Source organism: Procambarus clarkii, chromosome 11 (assembly GCF_040958095.1).
Source record: "Procambarus clarkii isolate CNS0578487 chromosome 11, FALCON_Pclarkii_2.0, whole genome shotgun sequence".
NCBI lineage: Eukaryota > Metazoa > Arthropoda > Malacostraca > Decapoda > Cambaridae > Procambarus > Procambarus clarkii.
In genome coordinates, this window is record NC_091160.1 from 9,859,754 (window position 1) to 9,883,735 (window position 23,982).

General features: G+C 45.8%; 1 protein-coding gene across 1 annotated transcript; it reads left to right on the forward strand.

Moving 5' to 3' along the window:
- Positions 1-1,539: 1,539 nt before the first annotated feature.
- On the forward strand, positions 1,540-22,572 carry LOC138363528 (mucin-4-like). Its single transcript, XM_069322882.1, has 4 exons — positions 1,540-1,873; positions 13,194-13,586; positions 20,781-22,486; positions 22,558-22,572. Exons 1-4 carry the CDS (start codon positions 1,555-1,557, stop codon positions 22,570-22,572), a joined length of 2,433 nt encoding a protein of 810 aa, XP_069178983.1. The 5' UTR covers positions 1,540-1,554.
- The last annotated feature ends 1,410 nt before the right edge of the window (positions 22,573-23,982 follow it).

Consider the following 23,982-nt stretch of genomic DNA (forward strand, 5'->3'; position numbering starts at 1 on the left):
AGCGTTGCTGATCCGGAACCTGCCAGCAGACCTGCTGGACTTGTGGTTGACGGCCTCCACGGCGGTGCCCCCAGTGGACTTGTGTTTTGGCTGACCTGTGGCCAGGGTAGGCTCAGCTTCTCAAAGGATTCGTTGTGAGGCCACGAAAGCACCGAAGACTTAGCACCGAGAGCTTGGATCCAGAGTCTTCAGGAGAAGACGTTTGTGTACAGTGTTAATACCCCTCCCCCCGTGTAATCTTTTTATATATTATTTATTGGTGGTGGTCAATATATTATATTAAGTTCTTGACTTTATTTCCCTTCCCCTTTAAGTTACTTGCGTCACGGATCTCATCCCTTGAAAGCCACTACTGGCTTGGGGCCGGATACAACTTCCTCTAACATCAGAGTAAGAACCCCGTTGCGTCCCGAGAGGGCCGTAACATGCACCACCAACAATGTTTTTTAATCTTAGATCAACCTCATGATCCATATTCTCATGCTTAGATTTCATTGAATTTATGTTGCTTCTCTTTCCACCATTGCCCTTCGTTTTATTCACAAACTAAATGATTGGCTTCCTCTGTGTTTTAATGTCAGAAACAACACTATAGTACCAGTGCCATACTGCTCTGCCAGCTGCTTTCTTTTCCAACCATGAACCCATACTTTTAATAACACAGCATTATTATCCATAAGAAAGTTCCTCTTACCCTTGTCTGATGTATCCATTTGCTTTAGCTCACAAATAACAATATAACAGAAGAGAAGCTAGTGGAAATGCTAGAGTAACGAGAGGTCAGACCACTCTTGTAAGAAAAGACACAGTCGCTGCACATAGTAGGTCTAAATGCCTCAAAAGAATTAACATGATCAAACTCATTTGTACAATTTATAGTACAGTGCAAATTTAATCAAACATTTCTGAAAATGTAATTGAATTATTTTGAATAGTATTTACAAATAAAAAATCAAAGTGGCAAAATAAAGAAATATTAGGATTTGATGGAAATTACTTAACAGTGTGAACTGATGTTACAGATTCTCACCGCATCCTTTCTGGAACCTGGGTTGTTTTTAGAAATCTGAATTTCAGAGTGGAACTTCTGTAGTGGATTTGATTCCTTTACATAAAGAGACCTGTTGTTTACCTGAAGGCCACTATCTACTTAGTAGTCTGAATTTTTGAAGGTGCAGTATGTAGAGTAATAAATCTTAATGACAATCAATCAGTCAGCTTGTTGACATCTCATACTCGCCTTGTTAATTTATTTTTGTTAGGCTTATGATGTAAGGGGGATGTAATCGAATGCCTTTATATTTATTGTACTTCTTTGAATTATTTTACATTAACACATATGCAATAATGTATCTATAACACTTCAGTAAAAGAATGAATCCCAGTGGACTCCACACATCTTTTTATTGTCTCCAGGAATTCAGCCAATCAACCAAAAAACACATGATTTTGGTCATATATAAAATAAAACTGACATTTAAAAAGTAAAACAAGGCATTGATCTTAAAAAAACAAAAGGTTGGCATTACATACCAGTCATTACAATGAGCACTAATGTATGCTGCCATTACAGACAAGTGTTCCCAGTACAGCTGCAAAATACCAAGGCATCACGAACAGGGAAGTCCTGGTACACAGAACGTCGACATCGATGAGGATTATTTCATTAAATGGACCAAGCTTTTATATGAAATGATTATCAGTGAGGATGATTCTTCTGTACAGGATGAGTCCACAAAGTGCTCCCAGGGCACATCAGATAGAGCAGCCAAGGATAAGAGTAATACTTCACACAGTACTACTGCTATTTCTAAGAGCCACCTCTCTAAGGACACCAAGGACACCACCATGATCACTAACTCTTACACTACAGGTTTTTCATGCTTGTCATTACTGCATTTTGTTTGATTTTGTATAGTCATTTTTCAAGACTAGTGTTTTGTTGTTGTTGTTGTACATTTTTAACTTGCATATACATTTGATTTGATTCTTCTGTTGTACAGTATTTCATCTAAAAATATTTATTATTATTACCATAGTTACTTTCATGTATTTTTCTGAGAGACTTCCTCAGTAGCTCCCTGTAGCTTTCATGTTGGTGTAGCCGACCTGAGGCTTATAGGATCAGAGATACCGAGAAAACCCACCAGAAAGGTTAAGCAGAACAAAACAGTCTGCTGCTTCGAGGTAAATAAATCCTGAGGTTAACAAATCAGATGATCATTGCTATGGGCAAACAACCCTAACCTTGACTGTGTCTGTTTCATTGACTGCGTCTGTTGACTGGATGTGACTCCTTGCTTGCTTGACTTTCCTACTGATGGCTGACCTCATAGACTATTTATGAGTGACTTGACAGACTATTGGTGACTGGCTTGTCAGACCACTTGTATGATCTACTGCTTGCCTGACTATTTATATCATTAATTTAACTGCCATACTGCTTCTTTGTCACATTCTTATGGATTTCAAAACTGAAGCCAATGATTGCATGGTGGTGGAAGGTACTCTCCGTCACACCACCAAGCTGCCTCCACCTCCTAACTCTAACACTACAGAGCTCCTGCCACCCTTTCACCCTCATACCACTAAACCCTGCCACCCACTCACCCTTAACCCTTAGACCGCACAATACATACATACATGATAGGACAAAAAAATAATTTAAGATAAGTTTTTAAAACTTGCACAAACACTTTCCACTTTTTTTTTGCATAATCAACTAGGCAAATGCTCCAACTTTGTATAAATGATCACAGTGTAACTTGAAAAACCAGAGAATCAAAATAAATTTTAAAATTGAATATTGAAATCTTCAGATTTTCAGTTCAGAATAAAAAATATGAACTATCATTAATTGTTCATTTAATGTTATTATTCTCTCAGAATAGCATATGATCTTCATTTTCAATAAATTAGAATATAGGTTTTTAGTATAGTTTACTGTAAAAAAATCGTCAATAGGACATATGAAATATGCAGCAAATTTAGACAAAAAAAATAATAACTCAAATGTATAAAGTTTATGAAAAATCCATTCTGATGGGATTGTAGAACAGACAGCAGAGTCAAAATAGTGAGAATCTGTTAATAACTGGAATTTTAGAAGCCACTTAAAGTTGAAACTCTGGTTTCAGAGATAATTGAAGTTGAAGTTATCAACAATGAATAAAAGTAGTTTTAATTTGTTAATTTAATTGTATGTTTTATTAAATATTGTTTTGCATTCGTACTCAAATATGTGAAAGTTGTAGGTCAATGTGTGTTGAAATGAAGTCAAGAAAAAATAACACCCAAAAAACACAAAATATAGGGATAATTATAATAAATATAATGATTTAGGGATATATTTAGGGTATCCTTTATATAAGTGAAAAAGCCCTAAATGGTCCTTAATCATCAATACAACCTAAAGAGACAAAAAAAAATAGAGTTTGAAATCAGAGAAAAAATCTGCAAAAAAATTAAAAAGTCCCAAATTTTTCTAGATGTGACTGACTTATTTGTTGACCCCCCCCATCCCCGCTCAGCTCGATGTCGCCGTGTGGGGGCTAAGTGGGCGGCTGCCGGAGTGTGATGCTCCTTGGGACAGTCCTCTGTCCTTTTCAAGCCTTGTGCTCCTGCTGCCGTCCTCTCCAATTCTGCTGGGCATCTTTTCCTTTTCCTTCTGTTTCGTTTTTCTCCCCCCTCTTCTCCTATCTGCTTGCCGTTTCCTGCCGACCTTTTGCTCGTTCTGGTTCTTCCCTTGGACTTCTTCTATTTTGACGCCCGGGTGCTTGAGGAGGCATACTCTTGCACCCGTAGAACTGCAGTACCCGACGTCGAGAGCGAGGGGAACCTTTTATTGTCAATCCCCACTTCGTCACTGAACCCGATCTCGACGGACTGTCGGTTTCTTAAGGTGGCGTTTGTGGGGCGTATACTCACGACGCACCCCTAGGAGGCCCCGACAAGATCGGCGATAGCTTCTTGTTGGGTGTCCTGCCTCTAATTGTGGCTCCATGGTGGGTGTGGGGGCACATTCGTGAATGAATTCTTCTTTTCGTCAAGATGATAACCCCTGTTTCGGCTTCTTCTGGTTTACCTTCTCAGGCTCGTGGGGTGGGCGACCAAGCCCCCGAGTCGGTCCGTATTGGAAGACCGGGCTCTGTAGCCTCCGCTGCATTGGGCCCCAACCTTGCTCCTCCTTTGGCCTCTCTGACTCCTTCCACTGGCTCCCCTCCCTCTGTGGTTGGGTCGAGCCCCAAGCCCCCAGTGGTGACTACCTCGTCCCATGGCGCGGCTCCTTCTCTAGTTGTAACTACTGCGCCTTTTAACCCCTCTCTCTCTGGGGGTTCTCACCGCCGTCCTCGTCACGGCCGCCCTCGCTCGATTCCTTCCAGTTCTGCTACCTATCAAGCCTTGTTTGGTCCCGCTTCGTGGGCCAAATATTTTGATCTCCTCCCTCTTGATTCTGCGCCTCCTGACGATTTCTCCCTCCATCGACATGTCATTGATTCCGTGGATGCCTCCATTCCTTTCAACCCCACTCGTCTCGGTACACGTGTCGTTGCTGCTCCTTCTCAGGATGCTGCTTCCCGCTTGGCTGCCTTATCCTGCCTTGGTGAGACCCCCGTTCGGGTGTCGAAGAACGCTCAGTTGAATGCCAGTGTTGGCACTATTTTGCTCCCGCCCCATGTTGCGACCGGTGTTCAGGACCTGCGCGACTGCCACAACGATATTCGACATATCCTCGCTGCCCAGGGCCATTCTATTCCCCAGGTGGACACGTTTACTCGTCCCCCTCGTGGTAGTCGCCGTCAGCCCCTCCGGGTTGTGAAGATTACCTTTGATGGTAGGACCCTTCCACCCTCTGTCATTCTTGCTGGTGCCAGGTGCTCTGTCCAGGAGTACATTCCTTCTCCTCGGCTCTGCAACAAGTGCTGGAGGTTTGGGCATGGTGCCCTCCGCTGCTCCGGGACTGTCTCTCTCTGTCCTGTGTGTGGTGGCGAAGGTCACTCTAAGTCGAAGTGCGCTTCTCCCCAGGCTCGTTGCCTCAACTGCGGTGAGGCCCATCCTACCTTCTCCCGTGCGTGTGTCCATTACAAGCTTGAGGCAGCCGTCCTCAACTTGAAGCACCGGGAGCGTTTATCTTTTCCTGAGGCGAGGCGCCAGGTTCGCCGGCTCCCGCCTTATGCTAATATCTCTTATGCTCGAGTGTTGCGCTCTTCCTCTCCTCGTCCTTCCCGCCTTCCTCAGACTCACAACCGTTTCCGGGCCTTGGACCCTGATGCGCCCACTGCCCCCTCCTCTGTCCCTTTGGGTTCTCTCCCGAAGGATCCTCCTCCTGGTCCTCTGTCTGGGGTTCCCCTTCCTTCTACCCGGTCTGTCGTGTCTTCTGTGTCTTCTTCCTCGTCCCCCTCCGATCCTCCTTCCCATCTTATTCCTCCATCTATCGGCTCTCCCCACCGCCTGTCGGTGCGGGTGGATGTCCATCGCTCTCCTAACGGCCGTCGTGTGTGCTCTCGTTCGGCTTCTCCTGTTGAGACACTGGAATCCGTTGCCCGGTGCGTAGTTGCTGGGACACCGGTCTCTTTAAGTCAGAAGCGTAAGCCTGGCTCCTCTCCTTCCTCTTCCCCGGCGGGAAAGAAGGCTTCGCTTTCTTCCTCAGCTCCTCCTTCTGGCCCTGTTGCTCCTTCCCCTCCTGTTTCAGTGCTTGCGCCCCCTGTTGCTGCTATGGAGGTTTCTTTGGCCCCTGCTTCCCTTTCGGTTGCTGCTCTTGCTGGGGTTCGCTCCCCTCTTTCTACTCCCCTCTTCCTGCTGCTGTCCTTGACTGCTCCTCTCCGTTGTCTCCTCCTCTTCCTCCTCCTCCTCCGGACCCTGCCCGCCCACCTCTGATCTGTTCTCCCGTTTCCTTCCCTCCGTCTTTGCTCAGTTTACCCATGCCCCCTAACCCTGACTTTGCTGACCCTGATCCCGACCCTGATATTCTTTAACGTGCTCTGTTGCTCTTTCGCCTTTGTTTCTTCCTTGTTCTCTGTTTTTGTCCTTTCTCTTCTCGTCGTTGTCCATTCTTCAATGGAACGTTCGAGGTTATTACGCCAATTTCCTCGAACTCCAACTTCTGATTTCGCGGTTTTCGCCCCTTTGTGTCTGTCTCCAGGAGCCAATGCTTGGTGCTCGTCCTGGTCGTTTTCGTGGCTATTCCTTTCTCTCTCCCCCCCCCCCCCAGCCATTGCTGGGGGCTTCTAATTCTTCTGCTCTCTTGATTCGGGCTGATGTTCCCTTTGTTCCTTTACTTTTTCCTTCGCCTCTCCATTGTTCTGCTGCTCGTATCTTTGTGGGGAAATGGTACACAGTTTGTTCCATTTATCTCCCCCCGAGTGTCCCGCTCTCTCTTCCTGATTGGAAACACCTCCTAGACTCCTTGCCGGAGCCTGTGCTCCTGCTGGATGACTTCAATTGTCGTCATTGTCTTTGGGGTGACGTTCTGACGAATACCCGGGGTCGCCTCCTTGAGCCGTTTCTCCTCTCTTCTTCCCTGTCTCTTCTGAATTCTGGTGAGCCCACTCATTTGGACTCTCGGACTCGCACTCTTTCTTGTCTTGATCTTTCTCTCTGCTCTTCTTCTCTTTACTTAGATTTCACGTGGCAGGTTCTTGATGACCTCCATGGAAGTGATCATTTCCCCATCCTTGTTTCCTTTTTCTCTTTTCGCCCTTTCCTCTCTTTCCCTAGGTGGCAGTTTGCTAAGGCGGACTGGACCCTATTTTCCCTCAGTGCTACTCTCTCTGACCTCTCCCTTCTGCCCCTCTCTCGCGCTCTCCTCCTTTTTCATGACACTGTCTTCAACGCTGCCCTCCGCTCTATTCCTCGCTCTTCCTCTCGGGGTCCACGGAAGTGCGTTCCCTGGTGGAATGCGGACTGTGCTCGGGCTGTCCGCTGTAAGCGTGCAGCCTGGAAGAGGCACCGCCGTAGGCAGACGACCGATTCTTTTCTTTTCTTTCGGAAAGCGAGTGCGGTGGCCCGTAGGGCCATCCGTACGGCTAAACGTGAATGTTGGGCATCTTATGTCTCAACAATTACGTCCGAAACCCCTCTGGCCCAGATCTGGAAGCGTATCCGCAAGATAGCGGGTAAGTTCGTTCCCGATGTTTCACCAGTCCTTCACCTCCATGATACTCTTGTGGCGGACCCGTTGCAGGTCGCTTCCGAACTGGGTTCCCACTTTTCCTCTGTTAGCTCTGGTCTTCATCTTCCCCAATCTTTCCTTCTTCGTAAACCTGTCCTTGAGTCTCGTCCTTTAGATTTCTGCACTCATCTTCAGCTTCCCTATAATGATCCCGTCTCTCTCTCTGAACTTCGTTCTGCCCTGGCCCTTTGCGGTTCTACGGCGGCGGGCTCCGATGGTATTCATTATGAGATGCTTCGCCATCTCCCTCCGAGCACGTCTCAGTATTTACTGAGTCTGTATAATCGGATCTGGGAGTCGTCGTCAGTCCCTGAGGACTGGCTCGATGCCGTTGTCATCCCTGTTCGCAAACCGGGGTCTCTGGGTACTTCCCCTAAGGACTTTCGCCCTATTGCTCTCATAAGTTGTGTCTGCAAACTCTTTGAACGTATGGTTAACGTTCGTCTGATGTGGTTCCTGGAACACCATCACCTCCTCTCCCCTTCTCAATTTGGTTTCCGCAAGTGCCGCAGCACGACAGATGTCCTGGTGAACTTGGAGGTCTATATTCGTACTGCTTTTGCTGCGAAGACCTCCGTTGTTGCCGTCCTTTTTGACCTAGAAAAGGCTTACGACACCACTTGGCGTTATCATATCCTATCTCAACTTCATTCTTTTGGCCTTCGTGGTCATCTCCCTCTCTTTCTCCGCAGCTTCCTCTCTCGTCGTTCCTTTCGGGTGCGCCTTGGTACCGCTCTCTCTCCCTCTTTTCAGCAATACGAAGGTGTGCCCCAGGGTAGTGTTCTGAGCACTACTCTTTTTCTGGTTGCCCTCAATGGTCTTCTTTCCTCTCTTCCTTCTGGTGTCTTCTCCGCTCTCTATGTCGATGATCTTACCCTTTGTTGTCAGGGTGATGATTCGCCTCTCCTTCAACGCCGGCTTCAACTTGCAATTGATGCCGTGTCGTCTTGGGCCACAGGTCATGGCTTCAAGTTCTCTACTTCTAAGACTTGTGCCATGACTTTCACGCGGAAACGGGTTGTTCTTCGTCCCTCTTTGTCACTTTATGGTCATCCCCTTGAATACAAAGATTCCGCGAAGCTTTTGGGGTTATTCCTTGACACTCGTTTGTCTTGGTCTCCCCATATCTCTTACCTCCGTGTTGAGTGCTCTAAGGCCCTTACCCTCCTTCGGGTCTTGTCCCATACTTCTTGGGGGGCAGAAAGGCGCACTCTCCTTGCTTTACATTCCTCTCTCGTCCTGTCTAAGCTCGATTATGGTTGCCCTGCTTACTCGTCTGCTTCTCCTTCTACTCTTCGCCGTCTTGATGCTTTGCACCATACTGGGTTGCGCCTCAGTTCTGGTGCCTTTCGTTCGACTCCCATCCTTAGCTTGTATGTTGACACTGGCTTCCTGTCTCTCCAGGACCGCCGTGATCGCTACTGTCTTCGCTATCTTGCGCGGTCCTTGCAACATCCTTCCTCTCGCCTCTGTCGTGCTTTAACTTTTACCCCTCCTGCGGTTCCTGTTCCTCTTCACCACCTCCCTCTTTCTGTCCGGTTATCTCGCCTACAGGATTCTCTTTCCGTTCGTATTTCTGATGTTTCTCCTCGTGTTGTTCCTTCTTTGCCCCCGTGGAGGGTCCCTCTTCCGCGGTTTTGTACATCCTTGACCCGTATCACTAAAGCTTTTACCCCTCCTATGGTTCTAAAACGCCTTTTCCTCGAGCACTTTTCTTCTCACTCCCGCTCCGTTTCTGTCTTCACCGATGGGTCTAAGTCAGCGGACGGTGTTGGCTACTCTGTTGTTTTTCCTGATCGCACTTATATGTGTCGCTTGCCTCCGGAGACTAGCATCTTTACAGCGGAACTTTATGCTATTCTCTATGCTCTTCGTCTCCTGCTTTCTCGTTGTCAGTCTTCCTTTGTGGTTGTTGTTGACTCTCGTAGTGCCCTCATGGCTCTCGGGTCCTTTAATCCGGTTCATCCAGTAGTTGTCGAGATCCAGCATTGGCTGTTTCTCGTTCACAGTAAATTTAAGTCGGTTGAGTTTTGTTGGGTTCCCAGCCATATTGGTGTGTCTTTAAATGAGCGTGCGGATGCTGCTGCCAAGGAAGCTGTCCGCTCTTGTCCCATCTCTCGCAAAGGCATTCCGTATTCCGACTTTTACCCGGTTATCCATTCCTCAGTCTTTACCCGTTGGCAGGCTTCTTGGTTGTCTTTTACTGGTAACAAGCTACGTACTCTTAAATGTTGTGTTTCCTCGTGGCCGTCCTCCTTCCACCATAACCGGCGGTGGGAAACAGCTCTGGCGAGGTTGCGTATTGGCCATACTCGCTTAACCCATGGTCACTTGATGGAGCGCCGCCCTGCTCCTTATTGTCCTAGTTGCATTGTCCCTCTTACGGTCGTGCATGTCCTTCTTGAATGTCCTGACTTCCAGGACGAGCGTGTGTCTTGCTTTCCGACCGCCCCTCGCGGTCACCTGTCCCTCGATAGAATTCTTGGTGACTCGGATACTTTTGATATCGGTCGCCTTATGCGTTTTTGTTCTCGTATTGGCATCCTTGGTGATATTTAGCGCCCTCTGATTATTTTGCGTATTTGATAGTGCTACATAGCCTTCCCGGTTTGTTGCCTTCTTTTGATAATTACTTATTTACTTATTTGTTGACCAATTTCATTCTATCTTCACATAGTTATGAAAACATGTACATTCTCCAGGATGTAAAGGTTAAAATAAAATCAGACAATAAACAAAGGAGAAAAAATAACTAAAATCTTAAACAAAAAAATTCCCCCCCCCCCCCAATATATTTTTGGGACATTAATTAAATTAATATACAATGGGGCTTTGACTTACGATGCTAATCCGTTCCCAGAGACGGATCGTAACTCGAAATATCGTAAGTCGAAGCGATTTTTCCCATAAGAAATAAAGGGAATTGAATTAATCCGTTCCCCTCCCTCCAAAATATTAACATACAAATACATTTTATACTGAATACAATGTTTTTTTCTAACTACAATACAGTACCTAAGTTGATCTTAGCTTTATGGAGGGCTCTTGATGGCGTATGGAAGATGGTGATGAGTTGGGAGGAGGAGAGTTGTTACTGTTTGGAAGGGGAGTTCCCTTCCATTATCACATGAGCCAGTGATGTTTTCTCTGGGGTACTCTCTCTCCTACGTTTTACCTGAATACCACTAGGACCTGGTTGTGGGTCAGTGCTTATTTGTCTCACTACAAATTTGTCAAGAGACATTTGTTTTTCCCTTCGTTTTAACATTTGTCTGTAATGATGCATCACAGTGCCATTGAATAGGTTAAGGCAACCTCCTACTGCAGCAAAGGTTTGCAATTCTTCCCATGCTGCACACATTTTCTTAATTGTTGAGGAAGAGACATTCTGTACTCTTGTTTCTGCTCTATGGTCATCCTTACATGGGTTTTCATATGTTGAGCTTTACCACTGACTTTCCTGGGACTCATGGCGTGATATATAATAATTACTTTAATGTTCAAAATGCAAAAAATCACCACAAACGCGGAATTTCTTATAGGCGCGATCGTCACTAAGCGGGCAGCTGTAGTAAACTGAGGCAGGTCGGACCGCGTGACCGGGATCCATGTGCTCGGTCGACCTGAACGTGTACCAATAAATATCGGAAGTCGACGACACCATCGGATGTCGAGTTGCATTTTTCGATGAAATTTACATCGTAACTCGAAATTATCGTAAGTAGGGGCAATCGTAAGTCGAGATGCCACTGTATATTAACATTGGACAATGTATTTATATGATATATAACAAAATAGATCATATTAACATAGTTATATATTATGTTTTGTGTTAATATGTATTACTCAGCAATGATATAAAGGCACCAACTAAATATCCACTTTGTGGACACTTCTTACTACTAGTTTTTTTCTTTGAGCATAGGATAGGTGCTTGCATTTCTTTATTACTGCATAATCCTTCAGTTACAGTTATTAGGCGCTGTTCTTATTTTTCAAAAATTTGTCTAAAATCAATTTCTGAAAATATTTTTATGAGAGTTTCAAGACACTGAAGCCAATAAGTTGGAGATTTGTTTAACATTTTTAAGTTATTTTTACATAATTTGAATATTTTTCGGTGTTATGCCCCCTAAATTCGCGGTAATATGCGCAGTCTAAGGGTTAAACTACTGGACCTATATCACTCTCCCTCACACCACCAAGAATTGCCTCCCTTTTACCATCAAGACCTCACCACCCTTTCATTACCAAAACCCTCTGCCACCCTCCCTCCTTCACACTTCCTAAACCCCACCATTCTCCCTTCCCTCACACCATTGTTACCTCCAGAACATTATGGGTATGCCTTCATCTCTCTCTCTGTCAAAGTAGCATTATGCCTCCTTCCACTACAGCTCAACTCTCTTAGATTATTAACTAGTGGTTAAGCTCGTTAGCTCAAGGTTCAGCCTTGAGCTTGTTTACACATTCTTGACCTATGGAAGTATTCTTGGTTAATTTTGAGTCTCATTGCCAATATGAGGACCTGGGGTCTTTTGAGATCTAACAGATTATTGCTAGCACTTACATTCCTGCTTTGCCATGGGTTCGTATCCTGGCCGGAGAGGATTTACTGGGCCCAAATCCTTAACTGTAGCCTCAGTTTAACTCGACAGTAAAATGGGTACTTAGTTGTTAAACGATTTTTCGCGGGGTCATATTCCAGAAACATAGGATTAAGGACTTGCCCGGAATGCTACTCGTACCAGTGGCTGTACAAGAATGTAAGAACTCTTGTATATATACAGTACATAAATAAATAAAAAATAAATAAAACCAGACCTGACTTATACTTGGTGGCACTGTCACATTTGGACATTTCACTTGGGTCTAATGTCTTTGCCTACTACACCCTGAATTGTCTGCTTTTACTTCGTTTGGTAAGATCCTATTTAGGTTATTGTTTTATATTGAAGTTTTATACCATAACTCTTTATTGCACTGCGGGGAGGAAGCTAGGGGGAGAAACCAAAGTAGCTGCCAGAAATACAGCAATGATTTTTTTTTTTTTGAGATATATACAAGAGTTGTTACATTCTTGTACAGTCACTAGTACGCGTAGCGTTTCGGGCAGGTCCCTGGAATACGATCCCCGCTGCGAAGAATCGTTGTTACAACCAAGTACCCATTTTACTGTTGAGTTAAACAGAGGCTACAGTTAAGGATTTGTGCCCAGTAAATCCTCCCCGGCCAGGATACGAACCCATGACAAAGCGCTCGCGGAACGCCAGGCGAGTGTCTTACCACTACACCACGGAGACTGAAAATGTAATGAAAAGCTCATTCCTGGATGGTACCTCAGAAGCTCCCAATATCTGCTTGTTGGCCCCTGTCTTTCCAGAGTCTTAAGAGTGAGACAGGCTTAACCTTGTTTTCTCCTCCCTCTGAATCTGGTTGTTAGGGCCATCCCCCCTGTCAATGGATGGAGGTAGTTGTGTGGCGGTAGTGTATTTTTCTAATTTTGGAATGTGTAGTAGCCCAGGAGGAATCTTGTGTTTGTAGATGTTTCCTGTGTGTGTGTGTTGTAGTGGGCAGTTCGCTTTGGTTGTGTGATTAATCTTTGCTCTCCACTAGCATCGTGATCTGTCAAGGGTGACAAGACAGCAAGGAAAGTTTCAAAGGCACAGCCTAGATTTGGACATTTCTATTCACGTGACCCAATACTTCCCTTCCTGCTTCTACTATTAATAGTAATTAATACTTCTACTATTAATGTTAATATTCCATAATTATAAAATTAAATTTTTGTGTATAATTGTGGAATAATTATTATAAAAATACTGTCAGATCCTGTCAACCTATATATATTTTCTAGTACGAATTAATTCTCCAGTTGAAGACCCCAGACTAGAGCAATGACTAGACTGCTAATTGGACTTAGTGTGTTGTGCATCAAAGCTCATGAGTTGGGTCCCCTCCTTTATGAGGGAGATACACATCAATAACTTCTATGGTATATTAAATATAATCTGATTTTCAGATTCTTCACACAATGCTAAAAAGACTAACAAGCCTACGAAGCATCACACTCGTACTAAAGATGATAAGGCTGAGGTTCATCCATCAGAGAGTCATCCATCATGGAGCACCAGGATGATTAACCAAGTATATTCCTCAACAGAGAGTACCTGTACGAGTTCTAGTTCCTCAAACAGTTCCTCGGATTGCAATGTTAAGCATCGTCAGCATTCCATTTGCAATTGCATGTTGCCTAATGTAGTTTACCTTCCTGTAAACAAAGATAGTTCTAGTTCTACAGAAGAAATTATAGAGCATCGCTATGACAACTTTGTCCCTACCAAGATAGTTGATGCCATTTCAGGAAAACAATTAGATTATTGTGTCTGCAACTTAAAGAATCCTAAAGCTTCCAGTAAGTTACTCTTGATTGAAAATTTTGGGTACTGATATGAGTAGTTAGCTAGGTGTAGTTACAGGGTAAGAGCTAAGCTTGTGGCTATATCTTGTGGCTTGTGGCTATATAAGCTTAAGCTATATCTTCCATATAATGTCATATGTATTTTTAAAGCTTCCTATGAGGATGGCACCCACCACCCTCACATTTCATTTGTTTCTACCACTCTGTTTGCAAACGAACTTTGTAAAAGAAAAACATTGGCATGAATGGTTTTTCTGAGGGGAGCCCTTTCAGCTTCCTGGAGCTATCCAGGCTGATATGTATATTATTAGACTTTGGCATTAGTCAGTGTGGACGGAGTTCTAGGGACCAGGGATCACGAGCCAGAACCTGGCCCCCTCAGAGAGGCACGAGGAGCAATGGCCTATAGAATTGCACATGGGATTTGGAGCATTCTATGTCTGCCATCGACCGGGCCAGGCACCCAGAAAGGTAAGCGCCTCAAAACAAACCCCTATTCTGGTTAAAATGACTAAAACAGACTAACGACTGGACAGAACTCCCAATTGAAAACAAGCATGATGTCACACGTACCGTGCTGCATGTCCGTGCAGCTCCCCCCCTCCCTGGGAGGGGGCAGGGGGAGCCCCAGACCTACCGTGCCAGCGATCCACCCACCAGTTCTTGGCTGATTTGATTGTGGCTTGGTCGTGTGGCTCCAGATCCTCTCTTGTGTTGTGCTGCCTTGTGTCCAGTACTGCTCTTACGGTGGCGTGTTAGCTGGGAGTAATATTCACAGGTACTTGGGCTGCATGTGCTTAGGGTTCTCTTTCCTGAGTGCCCTGTAAGTACTGCCCTTGGGCCTTGGGGTTATCTTTCACAAGTCACCTTGGGGTCTACCTCTGTTGGTCTTTTGCCGTTTGGTGATTAACCGCCCCGTGTGTGTTGGGGGAGTTTCCTTCCTTGTTTACCTTGGGGTAAGTGGTAGTTTTTGCACTGGTTGGAGTGCAGGGTACTGTGCAGCTAGTAAAACTAACTGCACAGTAAAATCTGCACGGCCAGGTTCTAGCTCGTGGTCTCCGGTAGGCCTAGAACTCCATCTACACTGACTGATGCCAAAGTCTAATAATATACGTATCAGCCTGGATAGCTCCAGGGAACCTCCAGGTCTCACCCAGAAAATGGCATTTCATTACATTCAATGCTCCCTCTCCCTGTCCGGCTCTTTGTTGCCGTGAGGGGGCTTGGTGGGCGACTGCCGGAGTGTGATTTCTCCATGGGACAGTCCTCTGTCCTTTTGTGGCTTTATACTCCTGCTGCTGCCCTCACTAATTTCGCTGGACAACTTCTCCTTTTGTTTCATTCCCCCCCCCCCCGCCCCCCCGGGGGAGGAGAAAAATAAGAGGATAGGAGCCGGTCGGCCGAGCGGACAGCACGCTGGACTTGTGATCCTGTGGTCCTGGGTTCGATCCCAGGCGCCGGCGAGAAACAATAGGCAGAGTTTCTTTCACCCTATGCCCCTGTTACCTAGCAGTAAAATAGGTACCTGGGTGTTAGTCAGCTGTCACGGGCTGCTTCCTGGTGGTGGAGGCCTGGTCGAGGACTGGGCCGCGAGGACACTAAAGCCCTGAAATCATCTCAAGATAACCTCAAGAAGAACCCCCCCTCCTCTTCTTCTTTCTAATCATCATTTCCTGTTGACCTTGTACCTGAGTTGATCATTCTTTTGGCCTTCTTTTGTTTTGACGCCCGGGTGTTTGAGGAGGCATACTCTTGCACCCATAGAGCTATAGTACCCAACGTCTCGAGCGATGGGACCCTTGTACAGTATTGTCAATCCTCCTTTCGTCACTGAACCCAATCTCAACAAACTGACGGTTCTTAAGGTGGCGTCTGTGGGGCGTATACTCACGACGCACCCCTAGGGGTCCCTGGCAAGATCGGCAACATATGTCTTGTTGGGTGTCTTGCCTCTAATTGTGGCTCCGTGGTGGGTGTGGGGGCACATTCGTGAATGAGTCTTTCCTCGTTTGTATGTCAATTAATGTTCCTCTTATACTTTCTCGGGCTCATGGGATGGGCAACCAAGCCCCCGAGTCGGCCTGTGTTAGAAGACTGGGCTCTGTTGCCCCCGCTGTATTGGGCCCCAACCTTGCTCCTCCTTTGACCTTCCTGACTACTCCCCTCGGCTCCCTTCCCTCCTCTGTGGTTGGGTCGAGCCCCAAGCCCCCAGTGGTGACCACCTTGCCCCCTAACATGGCTCAGTCTCTAGTTGTAACTGCTGCGCCTTTTAACCCCTCTCTCTCTGGGGGGTTCTCAACGCCGTCCAAGGCACAGCCACACTCGCTCGATTCCTTCTCGTACTGATGCGTATCAAGCTTTGTCTGGTCCTGCTTTGTGGGCCAAATACTTTCATCTCCTCCCTCTTGATTCTATGCCTCCTGATGATTTCTCCCTCCATAGGCACCTTGTCGATTCAGTAGATGCCTCTGTTACCTTCAACCCCACCCATCTCGGTACATGTACATATGTCGTTGCTGCTCCTTCTCAGGATGCAGTCTTCCGCTTGGCCGCCTTATCTTGCCTTGGCAAGATCCCTGTTCGGTTCTCCAAGAACACTAGGTTGAATATCAGTGTTGGCACTCTTCTCCTCCCACCCAATGTTGCAACCGGTGTTCGGAATCTACAGGACTGCCACGAAGATATTCGGCATATCATCGAAGGCCAGGGCCATTCTGTCCTACAGGTAGACACGTTTACTCTTTCCCCTCGTGGTCGTCGCTGTCAACCCCCTTCGGGTTGTGAAGATTACCTTTGATGGTAGGACCCTTCCGCCGTCTGTCATTCTTGCAGGTGCCAGGTGCTCCGTCTGTAGTACATTCCCTCTCCTTGGCTCTGTAATAAGTGCTGGAGGTTTGGGCATGGAGCCCTCTGCTGCTCCGGTACTGTCTCTCTCTGTCCTGTGTGTGGGACAAAGGTCACTCTAAGTCGGAGTTCACTTCTTCCCAGGCGCGCTGCCTCAATTGTGGCGAGACCCACCCTACCTTCTCCCACGCGTGTATACATTACAAGCTTGAGGCAGCCGTCCTCAACTTGAAGTACCAGGAACGTTTGTCTTTTCCTGAGGCGAGGCACCAAGTTCGATGTCTCCCACCTTACGCTAACATCTCTTATGCTCGCGTGTTGCACTCTTCCTCTCCTCGTCCTTCCCGCCTTCCTCAGTCTCACAACCATTTCCAGGCTTTAGACCCAGACACGCCCACAGCCTCCTCTTCTGTTCCTTTGAGTTCTGTCCCAAAGGGTCCCCCTCATGCCTCTCTGTCTGGGGTTCCCCTTCTTTCTACCCAGTCTGTCATGTCTCCTGTGTCTTCTTCCTCGTCTCCCTCCGATCCTCCTTCCCATCCTTTCCTCTGTCTCTTAACTCTCCACGTCGCCTGTCAGTGCGGGCTGATGTCCATCGCTTTCCCAATGGCCATCATAATTGCTCTCGTTCTGCTTCTCCTGTTGAGACACTTGAATCTGTTGCCCAGTACATTGTTGCTGGGACGCCTGTCTCTTTGAGTCAGAAGCGAAAGCCTGGCTCCTCTCCTTCCTCCTCCCCGGCGGATAAGAAGGCTTTGCTTTCTTCCTCACCCCCTACCTCTGACTCTTTCACTCTATCCCCTCCCGTTTCGGTGGTTGCGCCCCCTGTTCCTGCTATGGAGGTTTCTTTGGCCCCCCCACTTCATTCTCGGTTGTTGCCCTTGCTGAGGTGCACTCCCTGGTTTCTGTCCCTCCTGCTGATGTCCTTGACCCTCGGTTTTCCCCCCTCCTCCTCCTCCTCTTCCTCCTCCTCCGGACCCTCCGTCTGTCCTCCCGCTCCCTTCCCCCCCATCTTGACTCGGTTTACCCATGACCCCTAACCCTGACTTCGCTGACCCTGATCCTAATCCTGCACTTCTTTAACGTGCTGTGTTCCCTTTTCACCTTTGTTTCTTTGTTATTCTCTGTTGCTGCCCTTTCTCTTCTTGTCGATGTCTATTCTTCAGTGGAACATTCGTGGTTATTACTCCAATTTCCTTGCACTCCAACTTCTGATTTCACTGTTTTTGCTCCTGTGTCTGTCTCCAGGAGCCGATGCTTGGTGCTCGTCCTGGTTGTTTTCGTGGCTATTCCTTTCTCACCAGCGGAGGGGGGCTCCGCTGTTGCTGGGGCTCCTAACTCTTCTGCTCTCTTGATTCACTCTGATGTTTCCTTTGTCCCCTTACTTTTTTCCCCAGAGGAAACTCCTCTGCTGCAGATCTGGAAGTGTACCCGCTAGATAGTGGGTAAGTTCGTTCCCGATGTCTTGCTGGTCCTTCACCTCCATCATACTCTTGTGACGGACCCGTTGCAGGTCGTAACCGAACTGGGTTCCCACTTTTCATCTGTTAGCTCTGGTTCTCATCTTCCTCAATCTTTCCTTCTTCGTAAACCTGTTCTTGAATCTCGTCCCTTGAATTTTTACACCCATCTCCGACTTCCCTATAATGATCCCTTCTCTCTCTCTCTCTCTCTGAACTTCAGTCTGCCTTGGCCCTCTGCGGTTGCACGGCGGCAGGCCCCGATGGCATTCATTATGAGATGCTTTGTCATCTCCCTCCGTGCACGTCGCGGTATTTACTGAGTCCGTATAATCGGGTCTGGGAGTCGTCGTCAGTCCCTGAGAACTTGCTCGATGCCGTTGTCCTCCCTGTCCGAAAACCAGGGTCTCTTGGGAAATCCCCTAAGGACTTCTGCCCTATTGCCATCATGAGTTGTGTCTGCAAACTTTTTGAACATATGGTTAACGTTCGTCTCATGTGGTTCTTAGAACACCATCACCATCTCTCCCCTTCTCAATTTGGTTTTCGCAAGTGCCACAGCACAACTGATGTACTGGTGAACTTGGAGGTCTATATTCGTCCTGCTTTTGCTGTGAGGACCTCCGTGGTTGCCGTCCTTTTTGACCTGGAAAAGGCTTACGACACCATCTGGCGATATCATATTCTGTCCCAACTTCATTCTTTTTGGCCTTCGTGGTTGTCTCCCTCTCTTTCTCCAAAGCTTCCTCTCTCGTCGTTCCTTTCGAGTCAGGCTTGGTGCCACTATCTCTGCCTCTTTTCAGCAATATGAAGGTGTGCCCCAAGGTAGTGTTCTGAGCACTACTCTTTTTCTGGTTGCCCTCAATGGTCTTCTTTCCTCTCCTCCTTCTGGTGTCTTCTCCGCTCGCTATGTCGACACTCTTACCCTTTGCTGTCAGGGGTGATGATTCGCCTTTCCTTCAACGGTGGCTTCAACTTGCGATTGATGCCGTGTCATCTTGGGCCACCAATCATGGCTTCAGGTTCTCTACGTCTAAGACATATGCTATGACTTACTCGGATGCATGTCGGTCTTCGTCCCTCTTTGTCGCTTTATGGCCATCCCCTTGTGTACAGGGATTCCACTAAGCTTTTGGGGTTAATCTTTGACACTCGTTTGTCTTGGTCACCCCATATCTCTTACCTCCGAGTTGAATGCTCTAATACCCTTACCCTCCTTAAAGTTTTGTCCCATACTTCTTGGGGAGCGGATAGGTGCACTCTCCTCACTTTACATTCCTCTCTCGTCTTGTTTAAACTCGATTATGGTTGCCCTGCTTACTCATCTGCTTCTCCTTCTACTCTTTGCCGTCTTGATGCTTTGCACCATACTGGGTTGCGCCTCAGCTCTGGTGCCTTTCGTTCTACTCCTGCCCTTAGCTTGTATATTGACACCGGCTTCCTAACTCTCCAGGACCGCTGTGATCGCTATTGTCTTTGTTATCATGCGCCGTCCTTGCAATTAACATCCTTCCTCTCGCCTATGTCATGCTTTAACTTTTACCATTCCTCTGGTTCCTGTTCCTCTTCACCACGTCCCTCTTTGTCCAGTTATCTCGCTTACGTGTTTCTCTTTCAGTTCGTATTTATAATGTTTCTCCTCATGTTGTTCCTTCCTTGCCCCTGTGGAGAGTCCCCCCCCCCTCTTCTGAAGTTTTGTATATCCTTAACTCGCATCACTAAAGCTTTTACCCCTCCTACGATTCTGAAACGCCTTTTCCCTGAGCACTTTTCTTCGCACTCCCGCTCCATTTCCATCTTCACCAATGGGTCTAAGTCTGCGGACAGTGTAGGCTACTCTGTTATTTTTCCTGAGCACACTTATATGTGTTGCCTACCTCCAGAGCCTAGTATCTTCACAGCTGAACTTTATGCTATTCTCTATACCCTTCGTCTCCTGCTTTCTCATTGTCAATCTTCCTTCGTGGTTGTCGTTGACTTTCGTGGTGCCCTCATGGCTCTCGGGTCCTTTAATCCGGGCCATCCAGTGGTCGTCGAGATTCAGCATTGACTGTTTCTTATTTCCAGTAAATTTAAGTCAGTTGACTTTTGCTGGGTTCCCAGCCATATTGGTGTCTCTTTAAATGAGCGTTCGGACGCTGCCACCAGGGAAGCTGTACGCTCTTGTCCCATTTCCTGTAAAGGTATTCCTTATTCCGACTTTTACCCAATTATTCATTTCTCCATCCTTATCCGTTGGCAGGATTGTTGGTTTTCTGTTACTGGTAACAAACTGCGTTCTTCTAAGAGTCGCGTGTCCTCCTGGCCTTCCTCCTACCATCGTAACCGGGGGTGGGAAACGGCTCTGGCGAGGTTGCATATTGACCATACGCGCTCAACTTACAGTCACTTAATGAAGCGCCGCCCTGTTCCTTATTTTCAAAATTGCATTGTCCCTCTTACGGTCGTGCATATTCTTATTGAATGTCCTGACTTCCAGGACGAGCGTGTGTCTTGCTTTCCGACTATCCCTCGTGATCACTTGTCCCTCGATAGAATTCTTGGTGAATTGGATACTTTTGATATCGTTCGCCTTATGCGTTTCTGTTCCCGTTTTGGCATCCTTGGTGATATTTAGCGCCCTCTGATTATTCTGCACATTTGATGGTGCTACTTAGCCTTCCCGGTTTGTTGCCTCCTTTTGATAATTACTTACTTACATTCAATGCTGGTTTTTTAGGATACCTGCTGCTGTCTAAGTCTGATCAGTAATGGCTAGTGCATAAGCTACTAGTGCTACTGAGATCAAGCCCCCTCCCCCACAAAAAAAGAGGACATTTAACTGCACTCAGTACATTTTTATGACATGTTATCATTTTAAATTATTGCATTTATCTTTAAAAAACAGGAAGGTACCACGAGCATGGCCCCCAATTACAAGGTCCTCGTAAACCTGGAGTTGCTGTGAAGAAAAGTCACTTCTCTGGTGTTTATAAGAGGAAGAAGGTTAACAGCATTGTGCTAAATAATTCCACGATGACTGGATTAGCTGTACCAAAGAATGTCAAGAAGGCCCACTTAACTACATATAAGAATGTCAATGGTGCCCATCCTGCTTCATCAAAATTTGCCAGTAGAGACCACCTCACAACAAAAAAGATTTTCAATAAGACAGTCAACAAGACCCTCATTTACAAATCAAAGAATGCCAATAAAGGCCGTCATACCATGTCAAAGAAAGTAAATAAAATCCACCTTGTCAAAAAGAGTCAAATAAATTTATCAAATATTGTCAGCATTGTTGACCTTACTTCATCAAATAATGCCAATAAAGCCCCCATAGATAAATTTGTTGTCAGTAAGACCATCAGTGATAAGTCAAAAATGTTTGATAATGCTCAAACTACATCAGTGAATACCAATAACATTAAGTTGGTTAGTAATGCCAAAATCGATAATTCAAAGATTACCAAGAAAACCTACCATTCCACACCAAGGCATGCCAATAAGGCCCACCACACCACACCAAGGCATGCCAATAAGGCCCACCACACCACACCAAGGCATGCCAATAAGGCCCACCACACCACACCAAGGCATGCCAATAAGGCCCACCACACCACACCAAGGCATGCCAATAAGGCCCACCACACCACACCAAGGCATGCCAATAAGGCCCACCACACCACACCAAGGCATGCCAATAAGGCCCACCACACCACACCAAGGCATGCCAATAAGGCCCACCACACCACACCAAGGCATGCCAATAAGGCCCACCACACCACACCAAGGCATGCCAATAAGGCCCATTATACTACAAAGAATGCCAATGAGCCCCATTATACCACATCAAGGAATACCAAAAAATCCCACCACACCATATCAAAGAATACCAATAAAGCCCACCGTACCACATCAAGGAATGCCAATAAGGCCCACCATACCACATCAAAGAACACTAATAAGGCCCACCATACCACATCAAGGAATGCCAATGAGACCCACCATACCACATCAAGGAATGCCAATGAGCCCCATCAAACCACATCAAGGAATGCCAATAAGGCCCACCATATCGCATCAAAGAATACCAATGAGGCCCACCATATCGCATCAAAGAATACCAATAAGGCCCACCATACCGCATCAAAGAATACCAATAAGGCCCAACATATCGCATCAAAGAATACCAATGAGGCCCACCATACCGCATCAAAGAATACCAATAAGGCCCAACATACCGCATCAAAGAATACCAATGAGGCCCACCATACCGCATCAAAGAATACCAATAAGGCCCAACATACCGCATCAAAGAATACCAATGAGGCCCACCATACCGCATCAAAGAATACCAATAAAGCCCATCATACCACATCAAAGAATGCCAATAAGATATACTTTACCAAAAAGGTTCGCTTTGCCTATAAAGCCCATATAGAAAGTTCTGATATTGTCAGTAAAGCACACATTGATAAATTACCAATTGGCAATAAGGCCTGCCATACAACATCCAACAATGCCAGTAGGGCTCAAGTTGTCAATAATTCCCACAAAACTAAACCGAAGCTTACGAAGTCAAGCTCTGCCTCAACAACTAAATTTCAAAGGGCGATCTCTATTAGACAAAGGAATTCAGATAAGGACAATTTTATTGGGAAATATGTAAAGTACACCCACAGACGTCAACTAAATAACCTGAAGATGTTCCTCTCTTCAACACCAGAAGATTTTGAAAACGTTATCTTTGTTAAAGAAAGGAATTCAAAGATATTCCGCTTTGTTGGACCACAATATGTCAAAAAGTGTGTCAGGGAGGCCCACCCTTCTGCACTAGATGCCATCAAGTCTAACAAAAGTGCCAAATCTAGTGTGCCAAAGCAGCTCAAGTTTGATGACCACCACCATTTCGAGGTCCCTGAAGCACTCGACACCTGCAGTAAGTATCTATTTCCTGACTTACTAAGTACTGTACTTAGTAAGTACAGTATATTTTTATGTTAATTTCCTGCAGGAATTTTTATGACTTGAAAATGTATGTTTTGTATGTGTGTATGGTTTATTAGTCATGTACAGTATTATATATTACATCAATGTAAATATCAAATTTGAATCAACAACACCTCTCCTACTCTCTCAAGACGTACCATTCAACTCATGGCACATATATGAGGTACAAATAAAGTTACAGTTAAGTACAATGGTATATTGTAACTCATGCACCCACCACCAATATTACTATAGTATATTCTTCTTCATACAACTACCACCACTATTATTACAGTATATTCTGCCTCATATAATCACTATCACTACAGCATATTCTACCATATACTATTGTTCTTACACAGTATATTCAGTACTGTATAAGAACCCTAGAACATGAACCCAACACAGTGTACACTAAACATACTCCAATAAAACAAGGGCGAGTATCAGCTAACCTGAAAGAAGCCGCACTACACCCTTGAGTGAAATATAAAAGGGCGAAGCTGTTACGCATTAATGCAGAGGGGGAAAATATAAATGGGTCCCCCAGGTGAACCACCGGATTTATAAGGGCATTAGCTAAGGATGACTTTATAGGCATTTTATTATCCAGTGTTTTCGCTGCATTCCAGAACTTGTATTATTCAGTGTTTTAATTTAAATCCAGAGCTAATATTTTCAAGTATTACCCAAACACTCCAGAGTTTATATTATCTAATACTTTTCTATTACAGCAGAACTAATTTTATTCAGTAATTTTCTTTCACACCAGAGTTGCCAGAACCAAGAGATGCCGATAAAAAGCATGTCTACTCTCAGGAGACGGAAGTTCTGACACAAACAGAAGAAGAGCAAGAGTAAGTTGTGATGTGTTCTTTCTTAAATTTATTCATTTAAGCCTGCTTACACAGTTACTAGTTGGTGAGCTACTCTTGATAGGATCATTCTTGCTTCAAGCTGTTGAGTGTATGATTAGTATGATGAATGTTAGGCCTTTACTTATGAGGAAAATATTTTGTCTGGCAGAGTGGAATAAGAAGGTTGATTTTCTAGTACTGTATACGATTATTTGCACGTTATAGGGCAGTGTAAGCTCATCTTAACAGAGCACATCTTCA

Coding starts and splice junctions, on each gene's coding strand:
- LOC138363528 (XM_069322882.1), top strand. CDS start 1,555: ATGTATGCTGCCATTACAGACAAGTGTTCCCAGTACAGCTGCAAAATA. Junction 1,874..13,193: donor CACTAACTCTTACACTACAG/GTTTTTCATGCT, acceptor TCTGATTTTCAG/ATTCTTCACACAATGCTAAA. Junction 13,587..20,780: donor AAAGAATCCTAAAGCTTCCA/GTAAGTTACTCT, acceptor TTTAAAAAACAG/GAAGGTACCACGAGCATGGC.